The sequence below is a fragment of the Siniperca chuatsi genome, linkage group LG8 (assembly GCF_020085105.1).
Source record: "Siniperca chuatsi isolate FFG_IHB_CAS linkage group LG8, ASM2008510v1, whole genome shotgun sequence".
Taxonomy (NCBI): domain Eukaryota; kingdom Metazoa; phylum Chordata; class Actinopteri; order Centrarchiformes; family Sinipercidae; genus Siniperca; species Siniperca chuatsi.
Genome location: NC_058049.1, coordinates 30,294,895 through 30,304,553, shown reverse-complemented (window position 1 = coordinate 30,304,553; position 9,659 = coordinate 30,294,895). Strand labels below are relative to the sequence as shown.

At 41.8% G+C, this 9,659-nt stretch overlaps 1 protein-coding gene across 3 annotated transcripts in view; it reads right to left on the bottom strand.

Moving 5' to 3' along the window:
* nocta (nocturnin a) overlaps positions 1-6,629 on the bottom strand; it is a 16,756-nt gene extending 10,127 nt beyond the window's left edge. The window contains exon 1 of one of the 3 annotated variants that reach the window (XM_044204571.1): positions 6,005-6,629. In XM_044204571.1, coding sequence (XP_044060506.1) covers positions 6,005-6,215 — 211 coding nt within the window. In that variant the 5' untranslated portion in view covers positions 6,216-6,629. The remainder of the gene's footprint in view (positions 1-6,004) is intronic. The other 2 variants (XM_044204572.1, XM_044204574.1) reach the window with 2 other exon arrangements.
* Between the last annotated feature and the right edge of the window lie 3,030 nt (positions 6,630-9,659).

The following is a 9,659-nucleotide window of genomic DNA, read 5'->3' as shown; positions in this document are numbered from 1 at the left end:
CAGTTGTAAGAAAAACTATACAATAACACCAACCTGATAATTGAATCCACACTTGATGATCCTAATACTGCTTCAGTGGTATGCAGAGCAAAATGTATCTGTCAAAATAATCACTATATGATTTTTTTTTACCATATCGTGCAGCCCCAATTAACAAGAAAACATGATGATGACTAATAAGAAGTATTTTAAATACCTTACTATGCCATACTATGTATTAAGCCTGGTTTATATGCGTACGTGGACAGCTGCAGACGCGTAGTAATTCTGTTTATACTACTTTCTGGAGTCCGCTTGGAGGATGCATTCCACACATACACAGTAGATTGGCGATTCCGCGCATGCGCACTACGAATCTAATCAAAATGGCGAAAGACCTGCATTGTTTGCTGTAATTAGCGCAATTAGATAAAAAAAAAGAAAAGTGCGGAAAGCAAGAAAGTGGTGTGTGCGGCCGCTCAATGACAACAGGACCAAAGACAGCGAGTTCAGCACGTTGGTGCAGGAAATGTGTGCAATGGACGAGGAGAAGCACCTTCATCTTTCGGATGTCTGCCGCCAAATATGATTTTTTGTCACGTAGCATCGGTCAACGCATCCTACATCTGAGAACACACAGAGCTCCGATCAATGTGGCGGACGGGTTAGCAGTGACAATTTAGCTACTGGTTGTTCTCGGCTAAGTCTAGCTGCAAGTTACAGACTGGGCAGTTGCCCTGCATCAAAGATCTTTCCTGAGGTGTGACAGGCAATTTGGAACACCGCAGGCAGAATTTGTCCCCTTCCCGTCCCAGACACAGTATAGGGACATTGCACTGGATTTCTGGAAGTTTCCTCTGTGTCTTGGTGCCATCAACGGGAAGCATGTCACCATCAGAGCCCCACCCCAAAGCTGTACTCACTGTTGTTTTTTTCTCTTTGCCAAAGAAAAGGGCACATGCTGGCAGAAATCCAGTTCCAGGACTGAATGAAGCTGTTGTTGAATAATAAACAAAACTGTGCTGCTTGGTGCTGGTTCCGCAGACATAGATCAAATTCCAGGTCATCGTCTCCTCTGCTGTGGCAACCACATGCCAATTAAGTGATTTACCAGATCGACATATTGGATTAAGTGATACAGGGTGAAAAATGAATGAAGGGTTATATATATATATATATATATATATATATATATATATATATATGTGTGTGTGTATATATACACACACACACACACACACACACACACATACCCAGGCAATAAACAGCTACGCCCTGCCAGTGATCAGATACCCTGCGGGAATAATAAGGTGGCCAAAGGAAGAGATACAGACCACAGACGTTAAGACACGAAAGCTCCTCACCGTGCATGGAGGGTTCCATCCCAAATCCAGCACCCTGAGACTGTACGCTAGCCGTAAGGAAGGCGGCCGTGGACTAGTGAGTGTGAGAACCACTATCCAGGATGAAACATCCAAGATCCACAAGTACATCCAAGATAAGGCCCCAACAGATGACATGCTCAGTGAATGTCTCAGGCAATGGGGAACAGAGGAAGAGGTGCTGGAGGAGGGACCATCATGGGAGGACAAACCCCTACATGGGATGTACCACCGGAACATAACTGAAGTGGCTGATATCAAGAAATCCTACCAATGGCTAGAGCGGGCTGGATTGAAGGACAGCACAGAGGCACTCATCATGGCTGCACAGGAGCAGGCCCTGAGCACCAGAGCAATAGAGGCCCAGATCTACCACAGGGTGTAAGATGCTGGCAGGGAAAGCATACATGGAGCGCCATAACCAAGTGGCTGGCATAGTGTACAGGAACATCTGCACGGAGTATGGACTGGAAACCCTGAGGTCAAAGTGGGAAAAACCTCCAAAGCTGGTAGAGAATGACCGAGCCAAGATCCTGTGGGACTTCCAGATCCAGACTGACAGAATGGTAATGGGGAACCAACCTGACATCGTGGTGGTGGCAGAAGGAGAGGAAAGCCGTTGTGGTTGATGTGGCAATACCAAGTGATGGCAACATCAGGAAAAAGGAACATGAGAAACTAGAGAAATACCAAGGGCTCAGAGAAGAGCTGGAGAAGGCCTGGAAGGTGAAGGCAACAGTGGTGCCCGTGGTCATCGGAGCACTCGGGGCAGTGACCCCCAAACTGGAGGAGTGGCTACAGCAGATCCCTGGAAGAACACCAGACATCTCGGTCCAGAAAAGTGCAGTACTAGGAACAGCCAAGATACTGTGCAGAACCCTCAAGCTCCCAGGCCTCTGGTAGAGGACCCGAGCTCGAAGGATGAGACCACCCGCGGAGGGTGAAGGATGAAGTATATGTATGTGACATTAGAAACTGAGCTGTCTGTGGAACGGCTGAATTCCACTGAAAGAAAGACATCTGACACTTAAGGATGTTACTGACAACCATTGTTTGAGTTGAAACCTCTAATAATCATTACTAAAATCTTTCATGTTGACCATTTTTGACCATGTACAAAGATTAACTGTCTCATCTAGGGTTGGGTACCGTTCACATTTGAACCGATACCAGTACCGGTACGGGTACCAAGAATTCGGTACCAGTACCCAACAGTACCTTTTTTCGGTACTTTACTTTCTCTGTATTAACAAAAATGTAATTTCAGTTGTAAAAAATAAGTCAAAACTTTTCAATTCCAACATTATTTATTTAGAACATTTTACCTCACTGCCAAGTTTAGTCATCCATAGAGGGTAAGTTAACTTCTTCCTGCTGGCTGTAGGCATGCTAACGTTAGCTGCGGCTGCTGCGCGGAACTTGGCTTTCAGGCTATGAAACACGGTAGGCTACCCTCTTCAGCTTTTAGATATGTTTTGTGTTTGACCAGGTGTTGCCTCAGGTTAGATGTGTTGCCCTGGCCAGCTTATGTAACCACATGTGCGACCGCTTTCAGCTCGCCATTGCCCTGACTCTTGCCGTAAAGAAGAGCCGTCATTACGTCTGCTTTGCTTCTTTTTTTAAAAATTTTTTTTTACACTGAACCAAATAACAGCAGCATAATGCTGCCCCAGTGTGTGATTTAGATAGCAGAAAGTACCCCCTCAACGTAGGTGGAGCTGATCGTCATAGCGACGCTATTCCAGCAGTTGAAAAACAATGGACGGGAGCTTTACTTTTCTTTGACAAACTGTAACCTACACTGTACATTTACTGCCAGATTGACTTCAATGCTCACCTTTTCCTCTGCACCGCTCGCATTCACCGTCGCTCTCTTCCACTCTCTCTTGTTCAACCACACACTCACTACGCACACACACGTGTCCCTGTGACTTGAACGAGCAGCAGGGGTGACGTAGTCTCGCCCCCTCTATTTCTCTCTATACTTTACTCTCTCACCCAGATGCGCTCTCAGGTACCGAAATTTGGCACCGATTGATTTAACGTGAATCGGTACTCTGTAGTACTGACGTAATTCGGTCGGAACACTTAAAAGTACCGAGTTCGGTACCTAACCCTATCCTTATCTGATTAAGCAAGTGTGTTTATAATATTTGCACGTGACAAACGTAACTGCCCTGAATCCTATGATTTTATAGCTGTACGCAGACAGACGTAACTTCATCACAGTCATCAGATCAGTTTTATGTTTTAGCTTTAGTGCTGTTGTGTCGACACTAACTCCAAAGATTTCACTTTTGAATGGAAGCTAATACAGGCCTGACTGATTGATTTAACCTTAGTGTGCCCTCTCCCTTGACCCACGGCATCTTTACTTGATGGTTATGTAACTCGGCCTGACCAATCCCATTACAGATGGAGGCCAGTAAAGATCTACATGGAGTTAGATTAAGAGTTTTAGCATCTAAAGGCCTCTAACCATTGACTGTATATAAAGATGGATAACATGGCAGCTCCCCAAAAGTGAAGCCAAAACACACTGACCGCCCCCTGGTGGCTGGCTGCAGTACAGGTCATAAACCCCGCCCCCTCCATGTTAGTTGATGAGCCAAACTAAAAACTCAAAGTAAACATCAAATACATTTTTTCTGTCAGTTTAGGTAGTTCTTATCAGGCTGATGTGTGTTTGAGCGTTCTTTTTTCTTTTAAGTTTGGTTTTAATTAGTTATGATGCTATAAAAGGGGTTTCACATCATGATTGACAGCTGAGCTCTGCTCGCGACTGAGTCGGCCGGGTGTGTGGGCGGGACTTCGATACCACGGCTCCAACTCCGATCACTACTGCAGACTCTGGCTCCAAATGACGTCACCAGCAAGATGGCTGCTCCCGTATCCGGGACATTTTGGCTTCAGTTTTGTACAGCGGGAGGAAGAGGAGACGTGTCTTCCATCTCTATATACAGTCTATGCCTCAAACACAGAAACTATTAAAGTGGCTAATTTAAGGCACCATTTTACTGCTGACCCAGGCCATGTGGGAACGTTCATGAGCTTGACCTGACCACAGGCATGAAACTAGAGACCTGACCTGTGTCCTTGTGACAATACCTAAAACAGACCTTCAACCTGGTTAGAGCTGCTTAAAGACTTTGACCCAAATGCTGGTTCCTGACTGGCTCGCATTTAACCAGCACAAGTTTTTGAAGGCTGATATTTCATTAAAATCAGGCTTTCCTCCAGTTCCTACAGTCATAACATGTCAGTTTTACAGTAAATATTGCATGTCAAATGTAAAAGCCAATAAAATACTGGTTCCATTTTGGATATGTTCCTGTCTGACAGTATACCAGGATTCGCTAAGCTCCAACACTAAAGAGTCTAAAGTCTAAAGTCTTTTATCTAGCAGAAAATGCAAACGTGATGGTTTCAATCATTTTTTAAGCAACAATACCCCATATTTGTTGGTTGCAGCATCTCAAATGTGAATATTTGCTTTTCTTTGTCTTACATTATAGTAAACTGAACATCTTTGAGTTCTGACTGTTGGTTGGACACAAGACATTTGAAAATGTCATCTTGAGGTCAAGGAAATTGTGGTCGTTTATCAAGCAAAAATGTCAAATGTTTTTTTAATATGAGGATTTGCTGTTTTTCACTGTTTTATATCATTGTATATTGAATATCTTTGGGTTTTGTACTGTTGGTCAGACAAAACAAGACCTTCTATAAACTAAACCTTTAATTAAAAAAAAAAAGTCAACAGTTTAATCAGTAATGAAAAGAATTGCTAGTTGCAGCCCCATTGTGCCAGTCAGTGTGTTTGGTCCTGGAGATGCCAGACGGCAGGTGTCTAACAGGAAGCTTCACTTAATGAAAATGCTTTTATAGATATCTATGGTTTTGGGTTTAGAAAAGCTTTGCAGTAAATGTAGCTCTCAGTTCATATTGTTCAGAAGCTGACATGACTAGTAGACCAGGAAATTACAATTTTAAGGAACGATCTGTCACCCCGGTCCTGTGTAGAAACATACTGTAACTGTTTGCATATGCCCTGTCTAACCTCAACCACTCGGAACCTTTTCCTGGTTGCTTCAGAGGTATTTTGTTTACACACCCTTTTAAAGCCATTTGAGCTTAATATATTAGTTCCTACTGGTAGTAGTTTGAGATGGGTCCATATAGGTATAGGGCAGAGGTCAGTGTGGGAATCCTGAGCATAGATGACAGTTATCAACAGCTTCACATATGAAATGACAACAATTGCTCCGTTTTACATGTGTGTCAAAAAAGGTACATTCATCAGTGCCTTAGTGTGGTAAAAACTCGATAAAGTAAGAATAAGCTGTTCTTTCAGTATTTCACACCAAATTTACCAAAAGGTATAATGAAAAGAATGAGTAGGTTTGTGAAATTGAATAGAGATAGCTATTGCCACATGGACTGTATTATATGACGAATTGTAGAACTACCATGGCTTCTACTCAGAAACCACATTTTGAGTCATGGAGGATGACACGTCAGATACTGATGAGTAAGCGCACTTTAATCGTTCACATTTTTGAACGTAGTTTGGTAGAAAGGCCAACTCTAGTTATAGTATTACTGTTGGTGAATACTTCATGAAACACTGAGGTGTACAGTACCTGCTGCTGCCCCAGTGGTGGATGCTCCGCTCGGCTTCATCTGGGGATAGGTCCCTTTGACTCTCCCTCTTCCGACACCGGGGTGACAGTTCCGTGTTCCCGCCGGGCCTGACACTGCTCCCGGTGAAAATGGTCTCCTCTCTGTCGGTCCCCCCAACGAGGACACACACAGTTTTCTCAATAACGCCGAACAGCGACGAGCTGGATTCATTCTTTACTGAGTCTAACGGAGATAGTACTGTAAGTTAGTGGCAGTGTGCCGCTGTCTTTTCACCTAAAGTAACGAAACCGAGCCATTTATTCAACAAAATGCTTGAGAATGTTCCCCCTACACGCGGTTTGACAGGATAAACTTCCTTTTCTCTTTGTACTTTTGAAGGTAACAGAAAGCCGGCAAAAGTTACATCATTTTTCCAGTGAGTCACGGAACACCGGCTACTGAGGGGTTGGCCAATGGTGGGCTAGTCCATAATGCTTTGACGAGGGCACCGACATATGTTTGAATTGACTATATACTATAAGAATTGAATATACTTCGTTGGAAATGTATCTAACTCTTTTATTTTCCTTCGCAAATGGATAAAAGTCTAAATTTAAAAAAGCTATATTCAATGATCCCCCTCATGTCATAAGTGGTTCGAGCCGCACTGACACTTGTACCAAAGAGGCAGAAACCTGCGAGAAGAGGGCGTTGACTTTGCATAATCAACCCAATCAGCCGCCATCTTGCAGCGGGGTTCCGGCCATGGATGTTCTAATAATATATCCATGGTTCCGGCCAGTTCAAATAGTAGAAAATGTCAGATTTTTGCACTGTTTTTGGATGTTCTAAGGAAATAAATGCCAAAATCAAGCTACAGGGAATAATATTTCACAGATGAGATGTTATTTTATAATAATTTACTGCTGCCATTGTGTTGAATCTTATAGATCACAAAAAGTAATCCTTTTAAGATAGCATAATGTTAAGTGACTGTCCTGATACTAAATGAAGCTAACTTACGTCAGGTAAAGAAAATGCCTTATGTATTATTGTGATAAGTATGTTAGTCCTAAATGATCTACTTTAAAGTGTTTACACCTGTTTCATGGCGCTAATGTGACATACAGTAACTTATGTGCCTGAATTGCAGCTACAAAAGTAACTTACCTGCTACACTGCAACTCTGCACAGCTGATGCACTCTATATATAATCTTTGTAAATAATGTGTGACCTAAAATGTAAATGATATGATTTTAATTAAAAACAGAATTGTGAAGCCGGCCAGAAATTTAGCCTACTTAATCTTTTAACTTTAGTGGTTGGTGTAACTGTGTCTTTTTTAAATTAAGTATTTATTTATTTACAAAACTGTAAACAAAATTAGATCATGGCAGCCATTTTGCAATGCATTAAGAAAAAAAGAATATACTTACAAACTAATTACAAAGGGTAAGTTTATCTCAAATATTACTGGCTACTATAGAAATATTGGTTCTTAAAATCTTATTTTAAGTATCCCGTATCATAAATACATGTCTGGCATTTGTAACAAACCAAACGGCTTGAAAATCGGTTGAAAATCCAGCGAGTTGTGATGATTTTAACAGTGGATGCACCTCCTGCCTTGACACTTACATGCATCAGGAGGCAGTGACGCAGCGGCCGGTGCAGTATCTACGCGTAGGCCTATATATCTACGCACGCCCCTCCGCACATGTTCCCTATGCTGTCTACGCAAAGTGTTCTTCTCAAATGACATCACCTTCCCCCTGAAAACTAGCCCTGTAAATCCATCAGGGCAGCCTGGCCTAGATCAGCCTGTCAGCCTGAAGAATGAGTAGGGTTAAGGCGAGCAGGATCATCATCTCAATTCACAAATGAACATTTATCTCATTGATACAAATATATTTTCCAAAGTCACCTGTATCAGCTTCACTTTTTTATTAAAAGTCAGTATAAGCTTCTGGCAAATGAGAGCAGCGAATTTCAAATGGCATGAGTGTGTGGAAGCAGTATTTGAATACCAAAGCCACATTTTCCCGTTATAACTACAGTAAAGGTGTAGCTAAAGACGTCATTGGTATTGTTGATAAGTTGGAAAGTTTACCTCCCACATTTTCTCACGAACATTGCTTCATGTACAGTAAAAGGTCTTTTCTGTGAATCCTCCTGCATCTCCCCTTCTTTAGTGGTCTTTTTGATCTGATCTGGAGTTAATGTTCTAAAGCCATTATACAAGCAGACGAAGGCTCTGTGGTGTCAGGAGTCAGGGCGGTTTCTCTGTTAATTATTCAACTGGAGTAACAAACAGTGCTGTCAAGGTTGCACGAGTTGTTCCAGGTTTGGTTTCAAAGTACATTTTACATAAAGTCTTAGCATAGATATACATAATATACGTCATAACACTGGAAAACAGGCAAAAAAACGAGGCAAGCAGCAAAAACAAAATTCCATATGACAGCAAAATACAATTTTACAGCTACATATCTCTTTTTTTATTCACTTTTCCCGTGACGTTTATTTCCTTTTTATTCATCACAATATTTTTTTGACAGTTTTTTTTTCTTTTATCAGATTAGCACTTTTTTGGTCAATTTAAATAATTTGATGGTTTTTTTTTTTAGCTTGATCTGTTTTAACTCACATCAGCAAACCTCTACTTTTCCTGGTCTATACATAATTATGTATCAGTTATCAAATGGTGCTTGCACAGTTCATTCAGACACTGCTCTGAGTGGCTAATTGTCACTCTGTTATGTGCACCACACAGGAGAGGACACACATTCTAGTGTCAAATATGTTTTTCCCTTAACCCTTTATTAACCCCTTCCACCGCTCGGTTTAGCAATCTGTTTGCATAGGTTTCCACATCAACATGTTTTCCACCACATGTTCCTCAGGGTGCTCTATAAGATTTCATAACAGTCACTAACCTCAAATGCAAGCCGATATGAAATGACTCGAGGTCAACTTTAGATGCTGGCAGTACTATTAAGTCAAAGCTTTGCCAAAGTATTTTACAGCACAATGGTTGCATATGCATTTCAGCTTGGGTAACACGTTTGGAGTTGTTTGTTCAAACACAAGTACATGCTCCCATAGTTTAATAATAGTGCTACTGAAATGTTCAGACAGCAGCCTCCAGTTGTGTTGTAGGTTCATTGTCTCTGTACTTCCATCTGGTGGCCATCTAACGAGAAGACAAGGTTTCGATGCTGAAAGTAGCGGAGTACCACGTACAGAGTTTCCCTCTGACATAGAAGAGACTGACTCCCTCCAAGCTGAAGGGAGAAGTATAAAGTGTAGGTACATAATAATTTACTACTTCAATGACTTTCTCACATTGGTGCACCTGGCCAATGGATGCACAAAGGGGGCATTTTCACATTGATGGTTTCAGAAAGTAACACAAATTGGAGGTGTTTGGGGGGTGGGGCTGGGGGTGGGGGGGTGTTCACGGTTTGACGATCTGGTCTGAAACATACTGACGCCTTTAGACTAGTGTAAGTGTTTTTTATCTGTCTATTTTAGTCTTTTAGTTGTCATTATTATATTATTATATTACCGTTTAGCTTATACTCTTGTTCAGTCCTGCAGTGAATAGAGCAGCACATGGTTCAATCTGCGTATTGTATTGTAGAAACACAACTTTCTCTAGTAAGTGAGAAAAC